This window comes from Arabidopsis lyrata, assembly GCF_000004255.2.
Source record: "Arabidopsis lyrata subsp. lyrata unplaced genomic scaffold ARALYscaffold_5, whole genome shotgun sequence".
Lineage (NCBI taxonomy): Eukaryota > Viridiplantae > Streptophyta > Magnoliopsida > Brassicales > Brassicaceae > Arabidopsis > Arabidopsis lyrata.
In genome coordinates this window covers 15,497,934-15,513,597 of record NW_003302551.1, presented here as the reverse complement: position 1 = coordinate 15,513,597, position 15,664 = coordinate 15,497,934, and the positions used below count along the sequence as shown (strand labels likewise).

Sequence of the window (15,664 nt, the reverse complement as noted above, 5' to 3'; positions counted from 1 at the left end):
TGATAGTAAACCGAGACAATAAGTGAAACACATAAATTATCTGCTCATTTCATGTTTATACGGTTGTGTTCATTTTGGTCCTGAACATATCCCGGCTTCGTGAGAGCTCTAGAGAATTTAGCCATCTCAATTCTCATAGGTGCGACCGCGACACCACTCTCATATAGGTAACATTAATTAAGAATAGTCCATTCTATTCCACTAAAAAAAAATATTAATGTTATTAAGAAAAATATTCATCCCTTTAAACATCAATGGAAATACATTTAACTTCATAGGAATAAGTAATATGTATATCTTTCTTGAGTCTTCCTCAGCCAGTTTGCCTCTTGAACCTAAACCATGGGATCTCCAATGTTGCTAGGTAAGGTTTCCACCAAGTGATGACTCATTGTGTTGGCTTTAAACCCATTCCCCTCGAAGTGAATACGACTTGCTTTTTCGGTAGGCCTTTAGTCAAAGGATCAGCCAAGTTATCCTTTGTTCTAATATAATCCAATGCTATCACTCCATTGGAAAGCAATTGTCGTATTGTAGCATATCTCCTTCGAATGTGCCTTGACTTGCCATTGAAAATTTTATTTTTCGCTATATTTAAGGCAGCCATATTATCACAATGGATACATAGTGCAGTTACCGGCTTTGGCCATAATGGAATATCTTCAATAAAATTCCTTAGCCATTCGGCTTCTTCTGCAGCACTATCTAGTGCGATAAATTCTGATTCCATTGTAGAACGTGCAATACACGTTTGTTTAGATGATCTCCAAGACACAGCTCCACTACCAAGTGTAAACACATAACCACTTGTGGATTTACTATCCGTACTTCCAGAAATCCAATTTGCATCACTATATCCTTCTATTACATGAGGAAATTTAGTGTAATATAGACCATAATTAATTGTATGCTTTAAGTATCTCAATACTCTAACCAAAGCATTCCAATGTTCTCTATTTGGATTACTTGAATATCGACTTAATCGACTTATTGAGTAAGCCAAATCTGGTCTTGTACAATTTGTAATGTACATGATGCTTCCAAGAATTTGTGTGTATTCCAACTGAGACACACTTTCACCTTCATTCTTGGAAAGCTTGCACATTGGATCAAACGGAGTAACTACCGGTCTATCATCAAAGTGACCAAACTTCTTTAGAACTTTCTCCACATAATGAGATTGAGTAAGTGAATACCCATTTGGCTCTCTTTTAATTCTAATTCCAAGAATTACATCAGCCAATCCCATGTCTTTCATTTCAAAATTGTCACTCAACATCTTCTTTGTGGCATTGATAATGTCTTTACTTGTTCCCATTATTAACATATCATCCACATAAAGACATACAATGATCGTATCCTTTTTAGTTTCCTTAACGTAGACACACTTGTCACATTCATTTATTCTAAAACCATACGATCTCATTGTATTATCAAACTTCTCATGCCACTGTTTTGGCGCTTGCTTAAGTCCATACAAAGACTTTTTAAGCTTACAAACTTTATTCTCTTTCCCTTTGACTATAAATCCTTCGGGTTGTTCCATATATATTTCTTCATCAAGTTCACCATTTAGGAATGCTGTTTTAACATCCATTTGATGAATTTCTAGATCATATATGGCCGAAATTGCGATTAGATATCTAATCGAAGTGATTCTAGTCACCGGAGAATACGTATCAAAGAAATCAAGACCTTCTTTTTGACGAAACCCTTTCGCCACTAGTCTTGCTTTATATTTTTCAATCGTACCATCCGGTCTCAACTTCTTTGTGAAGATCCATTTATGTCCAATTAGTTTATTACCAGATGGTAAATCAACCAATTCCCATGTATGATTTCTCAAAATGGATTCAACTTCACTTTGAATCGCCTCTTTCCAATAAGGTGCATCCGATGATTCAATTGCAGCCTTGTACGTTTGAGGTTCGTATTCACTCAAGTACGTCATAAAGTCCATGCCAAAATCTTTAGCAACTCTTGCTCTTTTACTTCTTCTTGGTTCATTTTCTTCTTCTTGAACCTTTGAGGCACATTCATTGTCCTCACGTACCCGTTTAGTACTTGTTTCTCTAGGCTCTTTGTATGGAAACACACTTTCAAAAAACTCAGCCTCATTAGATTCAATGATCGTATTTACCTTTACCTCAACATTATTAGATTTATGTACTAAAAATCTATAAGCTGCACTATTTTCCGCAGGACCGATGTAAACGCAATCCACCGTTTTTGGTCCTATAATAGTTCTTTTTGGTAAAGGTATTTGAACCTTTGCAAGACAACCCCACACTTTCATATTTTTATATGAAGGAGTCTTCTCTTTCCACATCTCATATGGAGTTTTATCACTCTTCTTGTGAGGAATCTTATTCAAAATTGAATTAGCCGTGAGAATGGCTTCACCCCATAGATTAGGTGGTGCACCCGAATCGTTTAACATGGAATTCATCATCTCTTTAAGCGTTCTATTTTTCCTTTCGGCAACTCCGTTCTGCATCGGAGTGTAAGGTGCCGTAGTTTGATGAATGATTCCATGTGTGGAACAAAAATCTGAGAATTCATTTGATTTGTATTCTCCACCACGATTTGATCGGAGAATTTTTATTCTCTTATCTAATTGATTTTCAACTTCTGCTTTGAATTTCTTAAACATATTCAAAGCCTCATCTTTAGTATTAATCAAATAGATTTGACAATACTTGCTGAAATCATCAATAAAAGATATATAATAATTTTTTCCTCCACGGCTTGGAATTGATTGAAAATCACACAAGTCACTATGTATTAAACCAAGTAATACATTTGACTTTTCCACAGATTTATAAGAATGTCGTGAATATTTTGATTCCACACAAACTTCACATTTACTTCTTTTTTTATTATTAAGATTGTTCTTTGGTAACAATCCTAAATTCATCATTCGATATAAAGAATGATAATTGACATGTCCCATTCTTGCATGCCATAAATCATTTGAGTCAAGCAAATAAACAGAAGCAGTGCTATTGCCTGCGTTTTCATTAACGATCGGTACAACATTCAGTTTGAAAAGACCATCACACAAGTAGCCTTTTCCTACATACATCCCACCTTTAGTGAGTACAACCTTATCAGATTCAAATACAATCTTAAAGCCTTTGTTGCTAAGAAGTGACCCCGAAATCAGATTCTTTCGAATCTCAGGGACATGGAGTACGTTTGTGAGTGCAAGTTCCTTCCCAGATGTGAGTTTTAAAAACACTTTGCCTTTCCCTGCGATCGTCGCGGTGCTCGCGTTTCCCATGTAAAGCTTTTCTCCACCAGAACCTTGCTCATACGTGGAGAACATACTCACGTCGGAGCACACATGCTTTGTAGCACCAGTGTCAACCCACCAATCATTGGAGTTTGTCATCATGTTTGCCTCGGAAACGACGCAACAAACTGATTTCAACAAGGTTTGCGTTGCTTGCGTCTCGAACCGATGTCCCTTCTTTCTTATGGCGGCAGTCCTTGGCTCTATGTCCAGGCTTTCCACACACCCAACAAGCACCTTGTGGCTTCCTCTTGAAGTTAGAGCCCTTTGGTGGATTGAACGGTTTCTTACCGTTTTTGTTCTTCTTAAAGCCCTTGGATTTGGAGTTGTTTCCCTCAATTACATTGGCCTTTGCTTCCATAGAAGAAAACTCAGATTTCTCATTCTTACGATTCTCTTTTTCAACACGAAGCTTGAGAATTAGTTGCACGAAACTCATGTCTTCATGTAGGTGCTTTAGATAGATCTTGAAATCTTTCCACGTTGGAGGCAACTTTTCGATGATGGACGCAACAAGAAACGCCTCATTCAGCCCCATACCTTCATCTTTCAATTCATGAGCAAAAATCTGAATTTCTTCCACTTGTTTCACCACAGAGATGGTGTCACTCATCTTGAAATTCAAGAATTTTCCCACAATGAATTTCTTGGCACTTGCAACTTCAGACTTGTCTTTTTTCTCTAATGATTCCCACAACTGTTTTGGAGTTTGGAAAATCTGATAAACATCATAGAGAGAATCATCCAAGGCATTAAGAATGTAGTTTTTGCACAAAAACTCATTCTGTGACCATGTCTCCGATGCTTTGATGACTTCATCCGAAATGTCTCCTTCAACAGGTAATTCCGGTGCGTCGGAAGTCAAGTATTGTGCCAGATTCAAAGTTGTGAGATAGAACATCATCTTTTGCTGCCATCTTTTGAAATCCACTCCTTTGAAAACAAAAGGCTTCTCAATGTGATTTTTCACATTCCCAGCAGATTGATCCATCTATCAATTTCAAAACAACAAGTAAATTCTGTCTTAGATTGTTGATCGAAGATTATCGATGCAAATCAATACCCATAAACAAATACGTTCACTTTATAGAATAAGTAACAAATAGAAAAACAATTGTTACAGAACTGAAACGTACTTTACGATCTCTTCTTTTCTTGATAAGAACAACGTATAGATTGATAGAGGCTTGCAATTGGCAATCTCCTAAGACAGAATTTAGCCCCTACTGTGGTGTACGTAGCTTTGTGTAGGCTTCTATCTTTAGGATACAACTATCGATCTCTGTTTTAACACCGTACAGAGACCCTAGCAAACTCTACTTTGAGATTCTCTGAAATTGATTTGGAGAAGAAGAAGATGAGAATCAATCCCAATCTTTCTCTCCTTTGTTTCTCTTGTATTGTTCTTCTCTCTTGTCTCTCTGTCTCCGTCTCTCTACATCGTTACGTCTCTTATATATTAATGAAGCGATGTTTGAACCAAGAGATGCTTCTCTTCTCTCAACCGGTGTATCGGTATAAACGTAACCAAGAGACGTGATGAAATTTGCACAAGTAGAAGGGTATTTACATAAATACAAATATTTATGTAAATAAACATGTTTATATAAAATAAACACCAACAAATGATGATATATGGAACTAGTTAGACAATGGACCACATTAATGTAAAAGCTAAAATAGTTGAATCGGGTGAGAAATGCTCTTCACGTGACTCCCCCACGCCTCTCTTCAGTTTTTCCTCTTTTTTAAGTTTCAACTACATCAATTAGATATATTAACTAGTATTATGTTTAAAGTAAAGAAATTTGGTAATGATCTAAAGTGAGTTTATAACAAATTGATATATAAGTAAGACATGATTCGACAATTTGTATCTTGTATAAAGATGTTCCTATATAGTTTCAAACACATTTTCTAAATCGTAATCACTTCATCCTACTCCTTTAGCTTCAGTTTTGCGTCAAGTCCATGGACTAAAAATGTGTTTTTCTTTTTTTTGAACAGAATGTAAAATTTATTCAAAAAGAAAGCTTGTGATGCAATAAATGCTACAAATTTAGAAGTTTGCTATTACATTTTTGAAAAGAGAATAGAAAAGAATTGTTATCTAGTTGCGAACCATGTCTCCATCCCTTTGTCAAAACGAACGTCCGCTATAGCTCGGATTGTCAAAATGTGATTTTCATATATGCTTTCATGTTTTTATCTTTTTGTTATAGGACCATTGCATGGATCTATGATCATGTATTCTTAAAAATTTTTTATCATTTTTATGAGATATTTACCTTCTTAACAACAACAAAAATAATTTCAAATGTGTTATAATTTAGTAAACAACAAAAATACCTTATTGTCAACTGAATACATTATGTAAGTTTGAGTATAGATCTAGTGATATGGTGCAATTACGACACTAAAACAAATTATTAACACTAGCACAAATTAAATTAGTAAGTTACATGTCTACTATCTTATGATTAATATTATTTTTTTGACAGCATCTTATGATTAATAATTTGGTAATTAATTACAAGAGTTTGTATATTTATGTTTTTGAATAGTGTAGTTTGTATTTCACATGTTATGCAGCATTCATGAAATGATGAGGCATGTAAAAGCTTTTTTTAATCTAGCCAACGGCTTAGTCAACCATAACCAATCGAAGAATAAGTCCCAAGTTTATACAGAAATATCGTAAATATAAAAATTTACAATTATAGCGATGCGTACTCTCAACGATTTTGATGTTGTACGTCACTGAAAGTCACATTCAGATACACGCAGAGTAATAAATTAATCAACAAGAGAGTGTGGCCAGTACGTCTTCTAGTAATTTCATTTTCGCTCAGTTTATTGTATGTCAATTTTATAGATACAAGAGAAACTGATCGCTATATTAACAAGTAACAACAGAAAATTAATATGGAGTTTACGAACCTTAAAATCAAGCTTCCTCGTAATTTTGTGTGCAAAACAATCGATCTTGAATTTATATATTTGATAAATGATAACTATCAGTCTACCAATATGGAGGTTTAAAATTAACTATCGCATTTTCAATAATAATCGAAAAGGAACCAATTATGTGATCATGACGTTGAAACATTAACAAACTTAAATAATGAAGTAGACACTACAAGAAAAATCAATATTGATAGCAGTAGAAGATAGCACATTTTCCTAAACTGCTATAAAATATGAGTTCGTAATTTTGGTTACTTTATAATAGCACCGGATAAACGCTAAGACCCCAAATCCTTTAGCGGGAAACAAAAATGACCTATTCCGCCAACACTTAGCCAAAATAATTAACTTTTCCCTTTGTTCACTCTCTTTAGTAACAAAACCTAAACTTCTCAGATCCACGATTTCTCTCTAATCCAAGCTTGTCGCCGGCCATAAATCGATTCCAAGCTTGTCGCCGGCCATAAATTTCTGTTCCTCCGCAGTCACATTCTCCAGCGCCGCCGCAGACACATTCTCCAGCGCCGCCGCAGACACATTCTCTAGCTCAAATCGAAGGCATCTCTTTCTTCCCAACTCTAACTACATTCTTTCTCTCATTTCAATGTGATTTCGACTTGTTTAGATTTGATTGCAGTCCTTGAAATTATCGATTTCGCTCAATATATGCTCGATTCCAAGCTTGAAATTATCGATTTCTATCTGTTTTTTTTTTAATTTCTCTCTGCGATTTTAGGGTTCATATGCTTTGAACTGTTTTTAATTGAACTGTATTCGCGATTAAGCTCAAATCCAAGCCATGTTTCAAATCTAGGGTTTATATTAATCGATCTGTTTTCTATTAAGTGCTATCCTTTTGCATGTCTGTGAATGAGAATTAGTTATCTGTGCTCGTGCTTTAGTTTATAGTTTTGAGCTTCGCCTGATGAAGAAACGAGAATAGTGTTTTGGTTTTGAAAGTTTTAATCGATTTTATTGTTAAATAGGATATTGACTAAACTAATTTTATTGTTTTGCAAGTGTTGGTGATTGCATTATTGGGGAACTGAAGCTTATCTTGTTGTTGTAATCACTCACAGGTTGGTCCTAAACTAATTTTGTAGTTTTTCATTCTCTTACTATTGTTTTGGTTTGTTCTTCAACTTTTTTTTGTTATTTATAATGTGTTTGAGTTATATTTGAGTTTGAGTTAAACATAGTGTAATGTTTTAAGTGTGTGAAGAGTTAAACTTAGTGTAGTGCTTTAAGTATCTGAACTTGAGATAATAATTTTCAGATATTATGTGTTTGTGTTCTTGTCAGTTTGTGTTGTTGTCTTTGTGTTAATATAATGTATTATCTTGACCACAGTTAGATGTTTGAGTTTCAGATTGTGTTAATGTCTTATCTAGAACTTGAGATGGTATCTTATGGTTGAATTGTTGTTCTAAAGGTCTTACTTACGCTTAGTACATATAATGTTGGACAAGTCATGGGTCCATCTCTGCAGGTAAGGAATTAAAATACTTTAACAGTTTAAATGTTGGACAACTCTTAAATTACTTTAAGAGTTTTTTTTTTTCCCTTCTATTCTTAAGAGTTGATCCTGCTTATGAGAGAGGTGCTCGAAAATTTGTACGAGCTGTGACTGAGGCTTTAGGAGACATTGATAAGCTAGTTTGTCCATGCATCGACTGCCGTAATATTGATCGTCACTCGGGCAGTGATGTGGTTGATCATCTTGTAACAAGAGGAATGGATGAGGCATACAAGCGGCGGAGTGATTGGTATCATCATGGAGAAGTGAGCTCTGGGGCTGAAGTAGAAAGCAAAGTGAACCACTGGAATGAGGAGATATTTGACTTATATAAAGCTGCTGAATATTTAGATGAAGAGTTAGCTAGTAAAGGTGACTTAGATGAGATTGTAGAGGGTGACTTAGTTGAGATAGCTGAAGGTGAAGACAAGAGAGAAGATGAGTTTCTTGCAAAGCTAGCAGATGCGGAGACACCATTGTATCCAAGCTGTGCGAACCATAGCAAGCTATCAGCTATTGTGGAGCTGTTTAGAATTAAGACAAATAATGGCTGGTCTGACAAGAGCTTCAATGAACTGCTTGAGACATTGCCAAAGATGTTACCCAAGGAGAATGTGCTTCACACATCATTGTATGATGTGAAGAAGTTTTTGAAGAGCTTTGATATGGGATATGAGAAGATCCATGCGTGTGTAAATGATTGTTGCCTATTCAGAAAGAAGTACAAGAAGCTCGATAATTGTCCAAAATGCAAGGCTTCAAGGTGGAAGGTTAACATGCACACTGGTGAAGTAAAGAAAGGTGTCCCACAGAAAGTATTGAGATACTTTCCAATAATCCCACGGCTTAAGAGAATGTTCAGAACTGTGGAAATGGCAAAGGACTTAAGGTGGCATTTTAGTAACAAGAGCAGCGATGGAAAACTCCGTCATCCTGTAGATTCTGTTACTTGGAAAAAAATGGATGACAAATACCCTTCCTTTGCAGCTGAAGAAAGGAACATCCGGCTTGGACTTTCCACAGATGGATTTAATCCGTTCAACATGAAGAATACTAGGTATAGTTGTTGGCCTGTTCTGTTAGTTAATTATAATCTGCCTCCTCACTTATGTATGAAGAAGGAGAACATCATGCTTACCTTGTTGATTCCTGGACCACAACAGCCTGGTAATAGTATTGATGTTTATTTAGAACCACTAATAGATGATTTAAACCATCTGTGGAAGAAGGGAGAGTTGACTTATGATGCCTTTAGTAAAAATATTTTTACTCTTAAGGCAATGCTTCTTTGGACTATTAGTGATTTTCCTGCTTATGGAAATCTTGCAGGCTGCAAAGTTAAGGGTAAAATGGGATGTCCTATATGTGGAAAAAACACAGATAGTGAATGCAGGCAAGATTTGAGCTGGATGAAGAGTTTCAAAAGGTTGCTGTGCTAAAGCAAATGGGAAATTTGTGGAGATCATACAAATCCCGCATAGTGAGGGACATTAATGGGGCTACTAATAACCAACAGAGGATGAATCTGAGACCAAATAATATTAATCCAGCTGATTGGCGGAAATTTGTGAAAATCAAAACAAGTGCAAGCTTTAAGGTATTGATTTCAACTGTTATGTTTATTTGATGGTCTGTTGGTGATTAACATGTTTAATTATCAGGTTGTGAGTGATAAATATAAAGAAAGGAGAAGGAAACAGATTCCTCACACTACTAGTCGTAAAGGAATGGTCAGACTAGCAGAGGATATGGTAAGCATATTTCTACTTGTAAGTTTACAGTTATATACCATATACCCTTAATGATATTTTACCTTTTTTTCCAGAAAATTGAAAGTGGAGATCCATCAGAAGTGACTAGGCTGAAGGTGTGGGTCAAGTCGCGTACCAAAAAAGATGGTACGCCAGTGAATACGAATGCAGCTGAGAAGATTGTAAGTTGCAAATTAGTCACAGAATGTGTATTTGAATTTGGTTCTCTTACATGTTAGACTCAGAATCTGTATTTTTTGTTTGCAGAAAAAGGCAGCTGAGCTGGTTGGTAGTGATGCTCCAACATTGACAACAAATCCAGAAGAAGATCACCTCTCCCAACTTCTAGGACCTGACAATCCTGGTCGGCTCAGGGCAATGGGTAGAGGCATGAGTAAGACAAAATTAGCTTGTTTCCAAATAAAGACCAAATGTATGACTGACATGCAAGAGAAGCAAGTTCAATTGGTTAAGAAGGTCAATGAATTACAAGAGGAATTACTGAAAATCAAGAATCAGGTTAGATACTTTATTAGTTCTCAAATTATACATTTAGTTGCTGAGTTATTACATAGATTTTGACTAGTTTTAAATATTACAGAGACAAGAAGCTGAAATAGGTGAAAACTCAGCTGCTAGAGTAAGTTAGATCACATCAATGTCTGATATCAGTGATTCCTTATTTTTATTTTATAATTGACATTTTTCAAATCAATATTTTGTAGAGTGTGAACAAAAGAGCACTCCCAAAGTGTGTGTTGTATGATTGGTCTGATTCTGATGAAAACATTGCTGAGGGGCGAATTCTTTCTTCTGATCCTGATGACTTGGTGAATAACTGTCGCCTAGGCCCTACAGATCTTAAAGTGTTGGTAGAAACTGCTACCAAACCAGATGCATTCCTTTGGAGACCAGCAAGTAACATGTTCACGGTTGAGGAAGCTGTTGGACAAATAATTGCTTGGCCAGCCTCTAAGTGTGTTCTAGTTGACAAGGACATCCAAATAGAAGATATTGCGCCTCTGGTAAATTTTAGTTTTCAGCTAGAACCATATTACTTGATAGATAGAATCATGATCAATATACTGATTCAATTTCTGTTTTGAAACCGTTTGATAGGGTCTTAGAACAAATTCTCTGAACAAATGCAAACTACTAGATTTGTCTAGCGATGAAGTGATTGTTGCTGAAGGTCGTTGGCAGACACAAGAACCAAGCGCATTGGTTAATGGACTCCCTCTCGGACCAAAGGCAGTTAAAGTATTTGTGGATCAAGTCCATCAGCCTGAAACTTTTATATGGAGGCCTACCATGGAAATGACATACCTTGAGGACTGTGTTATGGCTTTTGTATCTTGGCCTGTCAGTAAAGTTGTTTTTGAAAATTCAACAACAGGTCACAAATCTCCTCTTCAGAATTCTGCAGCAACTGTATCAGGTTCTAAATCTGTACCAGGTGCAAAATCTGCAACATCAGGCCCTAAATCTACAACAGGTACAGGTTCTGAATCTCCTATTGAGGATGCAACAGGTACAAGCTCTCCAATGAAGAAAACTCTTCCAGATTCACAGTCTCCTCTTCGAAAATCTCAGGTAGATGTTTTGGATATGTTATTAAGTTGCTTATGCTTAGTCTTCTGACTGTTGGTTTATTTATATTGGCAGCGTATTAGTAATCAAGTTGTTTCAAAGGAGAATAAGAAGTGCAAGCTGATGGATATTACCGGAAGGAAGCGGGTAGTTGCTGAAGGACGATGGGTTTCAAATGACCCAGATATGAAGGTCCATTTTGTTCCCTTGGGTTCTAATGGAGTTAAGGTGTGGGTAGATATCGTGAAGGTAAGTGATGCAGCAGTTTGGAGGCCATCTGATGAAATTGTGACTTTGGAAGACGCATTTGGCACAACTCTTGCATGGCCAGATGACAAGGTGATCATGTGTTAAACTTCTGCTTGGACATGAGACTTGGTTTAATTTAGTATTCTGTGTTTAGTATTCAATGCTGCTTTTGGTACAACTACTCCTTGGACATGAGACTTTTTTTTTGTATTCTGTGTTTGGGCTTCTGTAATATATGGATGTTGGATTGTTATCAATGGGGATTGTCAGTACTTTTATAAAACACGGTTGTGTCATGAAAACAAGTACAATAGCATCCAAAAAAAAATTAAAATCAGTGTCATGTAACATTTTAGTAATGCTATGGTAAAATCATCTATCGTAGCTGTCAAACTGAGTAATTACATAAATTTTACAAACTAAATAGGCGCTATGATATAATATATTACAGCATAACATACAGCTATAATAAATTAAAGTAACTCTGTTCAATATAGCTATGGTAGCGCTACATAACATAGCATGAATAATAACTTATTACATAATTAAAAACAAAATTTAACGAATTAAAACAAAGCGTTTTCTTAGAGCTATGGTAGAAGTCTCTAACATAGCATACAAAAAACACGCTATTGTATGTGTGGCACCTACCATAACTGGGGCAGAAACAGCGTTTATGAAAACGCTATAAATGACATATTATAGCGTTTCTCTCGTGATATCAATGTTGATTTTTCTTGTAGTGAGATAAATGGGTGTCGAGTGTCCCCATGTCTTAGTGTCACTTACTGAAATTTCGAACGGTTTCATATTCACTCCACGGTCCATATATACCCCTTAACGTAGATATAACATTAAAGGAGGTTCAGAGAAAACTGACACTTTAATGTGAAACAAAACAATATATGACTCTTATAACAAATCTAAAACTGCGACTACCACGAACAAAAAAAACAAGTTAAGAGAAGAGATAATAAGTAAAAAGTCATTGTTGCTAAACTCAAAAGAAAAAACCCGTGATTTGTTATAAGAAAATTAGCAAATTAAAAAAAAAGTATGATCTCACTTTTGAAAACGGAGACGTTTTCATCGTTGTGAAGGAGAAGCGAAGCGTGAGACGAATGTTAAAACTGGTATCTTTGGCAAGGAAGCTTTTCTACAATTAGCCATTTCCAAGTTTAATGGAAGCCAGTCGAAAATGTAATTAGGGACCATATATATTCTAACTTTAAACCCTAATTACATTTCAAATGGATGCCCCTAAATTTGGCGATGGGTGACTTGTGATGGGAGCTTCCTTGAATATGTATTGTGTGTTTCTGGAGACAAACCTAACACTCTCGGGCGCTTTTCCTAGACAAGAATGAAAACACCACATGATTCTTCTTGTTACAGACGAATTATGCAAGGAGCATAATGTTTCCAAAAAGTTAGAAAAATTAATATTTCTACGTTTGAAGGTATACGTTTTGTTTTAACGCACCCATTTATTTTCATGCTTGTAAAAATATCCGTTATTTTAATCAATTTGATTTTTTTCTAAAAAGTTTTAAGTATAGTTTGGTATAAAAAAATATTGTCAAATGGCACATAACGGCAATAACACAAACTAGTATGTAATCTACATTTTATTACATTATATAGCATGATCAGTAATTTTGATAGAATTTTTTTTTTTTTTTTTGGCAAAACAGTAATTTTGATAGATTTATTGGGTACTTTTGTACATATATATTTCCGAATTGTATAGTTGGTACATATATTATGCAGCATTTCAAGAAACGACACGTAATAAAAGGTTATTATTATTAGACCACCAGCTTAGTCAACTAAAACCATTCGAGGAATAAAGTCCCAAGGTAAAACTAATAATTCGTGATAATCTCAAAGATATGGTCAACGAATATTATTACATTGCAAAAATTGGATATATCTATTTTGTACGTCATAAATTAGACAATAAAAGAGTGTGCCCAGTACGTTTATTTTTTTTTGTTTGAATAAAAGTACATTTAATTTTTTTTCTCAGTTAGATTATGTCAATTTTATATATACAAGAGAAAATGCGATGGCTATTTTATATATACAAGTTACTAACCCTGAAAATGAAATCAAGCCTCATCCTAATTTTGGTCCTCATTTCCATTCAACTTAATAACGATTTTAAATTGATCTTGTACCACTTAATAAACTATCAGTCTACAAATATGGAGTCGAAAAAGCAACCATCGTATACATTATAACCAGAAAATGAACCATCTCTATCATGACATTGAAATATTATCAAATTGTGATGATGAAGTAGATCATAAGTGTGGAATGTCCCCATGTCTTAAACTCTTAATAATATGTTGTCACTATTGAAACTCCACGGTCAATTAAAATGTAAGTTGAATCAAACTATATATTATAACGTTAAAGGTGATTAAGAAAAAGGAAAAAAAAAACTGAAAATAATGCGCAACAAAACAAATATAAGAGTTTTAAAATTTTTAACCAGTTACTAAAAACAAAAAAAAAACCTACTACAACGAACAAAAATCAAATTTAAAAAACATACATAATCTGATAATCCTTTAACATACTAAGTGGTGCTAAATCTGAACCGGGTCGAATCCTAATTCTGCTCTAAGAACCTTTCCAATTTCTTCAAAAATTCGGCACAACCTGAACCGGCTGGTTCAAACCGGTTTGATCAGCCTCATCAGAAGCCTCCTTCTTCCGACGCATCTCAATGACTTTACGGTGGTGGTTGGAGTGAAGCTCACTCGAGAAAGTTGGGCTACAAGCGGGTCTATATTCGGGTAATAACCGACCCGATTTGTAACGCACACCACACGCATTACACAAGGTTTTAGCTCCTAATGGTCCTGCTCTCCACTGCGGCGTTTTCTGAACGCCACAATGACCACACCGCCTCCCCTGCGTTTGAGTCTGCGTTTGCGTTTGCGTCTGCGTCTGACCAGCGTTTTTACAAACCTTCTTCTTCTTCTTCTTCTTCTTCTGTGTTTTAGCCACAGACTCATCAAGAAACTCAGCGCCGGCGAGCCATAGAGGGCTTGAAGGACCAGAAGAGGAAGACGACGATGTAGTAGAACTGGAAGATGAGTCCGAACCATGAGACCAGCCGGTGACTCCGGTTCTGACTCGTTTGGGCCTGGTTTTAACCGGAGGAGGAGGAGCTTTGAAGCAGGTCTCTTCTTTAACCGATGGTACAGGATGTCTCCGATTTCCGGTTAACCAAACCGGTTTCTTCGTCGGAGCCAAATACGGCGTGAAAGAAGAGTCCTCTACGAAATTTGATAACCATTCAAGTTCCGCTAAATCATCCATCTAACAAGAAAACCAAGAAATTAAAAATGAAATTACGGATAATCTTAGAGAATGAAAACACAAATACATACCGGAACGGCGAGCTCGCTTGTGGGGAAATCGGCGGTGGAGAAATCGTTAGTCCGGTGAAGGGTAATTTCGTCAGAGACTCCTCTTTTTCTTTGTACTTTCAATTCAGTCTCATCCTCAACGAAAACGTCGTCGTCGTCTTCGTTAGAGAAGTCAAGCAAGTCGTCGACGGAGAAATCTTCCCCATTTTGGGCGCCGCCGGTGACGGTGAGGCTTTTATCTTTCCTGTTACTGTTCTTCAACGCCAATTCAACACTTTCCATGTTTCCTATCAAAACCCACCAAAATTTTTTTTAGGTTTTTTCTTCTTTTCTTTTTGGTTCCTTTTAAATATCAAAAACTCACCAAAATTTATCTTAAAATAAAAAAACTCCCCCCTGAAAGAAAAAAAAAACCGTTCCTTTAATTTTCCAAATTCAAACATAAAAAAAAATCACGAAAACCTAGAACCACAACTTGGAAAAACGAACCATGATTTGACTAAGCCACAAAGAAAAATTCCATCTTTTTTCAAACCCATTTAAACAATGTGACGAGTAACGGAGTAAGTAAACCAATTCATGAACCCTAAAATTGGAAGTACCTGAGATGAGAGACAGAGAGTGAAGAGAGGAGATATGTCGGTGAAGGAGATAGAGAGTATGAAGAAGAGTGGTGAGAATTTAGAAGAAGAGGTGAGTTTGGTAAAGCATTGAATATGATAGAGCCCCAGCCCAAAGCCCCCTCCTCTACTAAAACTATAAAGTGGTGAGTTTTCTCTTCTTTTTTCTTTCGTTCCTTTCTTTTTTCTCAATCTTTCTTTTCCCAAGAACCCAAAATAGAATAATTTTAAAGATAAAAGCGAAATAAATACTTTTGTTTGGTGAAAGTTTTTCACTCAACCGGCAAAAACGT

General features: G+C 35.8%; 2 protein-coding genes across 4 annotated transcripts; one reads left to right on the top strand and one right to left on the bottom strand.

Moving 5' to 3' along the window:
• Nucleotides 1–9,172: 9,172 nt before the first annotated feature.
• LOC110228682 lies at nucleotides 9,173–11,651 on the top strand. The gene is made up of 6 exons (XM_021026686.1): nucleotides 9,173–9,375; nucleotides 9,440–9,529; nucleotides 9,604–9,711; nucleotides 9,797–10,554; nucleotides 10,649–11,122; nucleotides 11,195–11,651. Exons 4-6 carry the CDS (start codon nucleotides 10,453–10,455, stop codon nucleotides 11,471–11,473), a joined length of 855 nt encoding a protein of 284 aa, XP_020882345.1. The 5' UTR covers nucleotides 9,173–9,375; nucleotides 9,440–9,529; nucleotides 9,604–9,711; nucleotides 9,797–10,452; the 3' UTR covers nucleotides 11,474–11,651.
• Nucleotides 11,652–13,851: 2,200 nt separating this feature from the next.
• LOC9312137 (GATA transcription factor 6) lies at nucleotides 13,852–15,646 on the bottom strand. Of its 3 annotated transcripts, XM_021026685.1 has the most exons (4): nucleotides 15,354–15,646; nucleotides 15,116–15,147; nucleotides 14,773–15,038; nucleotides 13,852–14,701 (listed from the first exon to the last, which is right to left on the bottom strand). In XM_021026685.1, the coding sequence occupies exons 3-4, from the start codon at nucleotides 15,031–15,033 to the stop codon at nucleotides 14,018–14,020; spliced, it is 945 nt and encodes a 314-aa protein (XP_020882344.1). In that variant the 5' UTR covers nucleotides 15,034–15,038; nucleotides 15,116–15,147; nucleotides 15,354–15,646; the 3' UTR covers nucleotides 13,852–14,017. The 3 variants fall into 3 exon arrangements, with proteins under 3 accessions (XP_020882344.1, XP_020882343.1, XP_002876069.1); XM_021026684.1 differs by lacking the exon at nucleotides 15,116–15,147; XM_002876023.2 differs by lacking the exons at nucleotides 15,116–15,147; nucleotides 15,354–15,646 and having other exon boundaries at nucleotides 14,773–15,108.
• Between the last annotated feature and the right edge of the window lie 18 nt (nucleotides 15,647–15,664).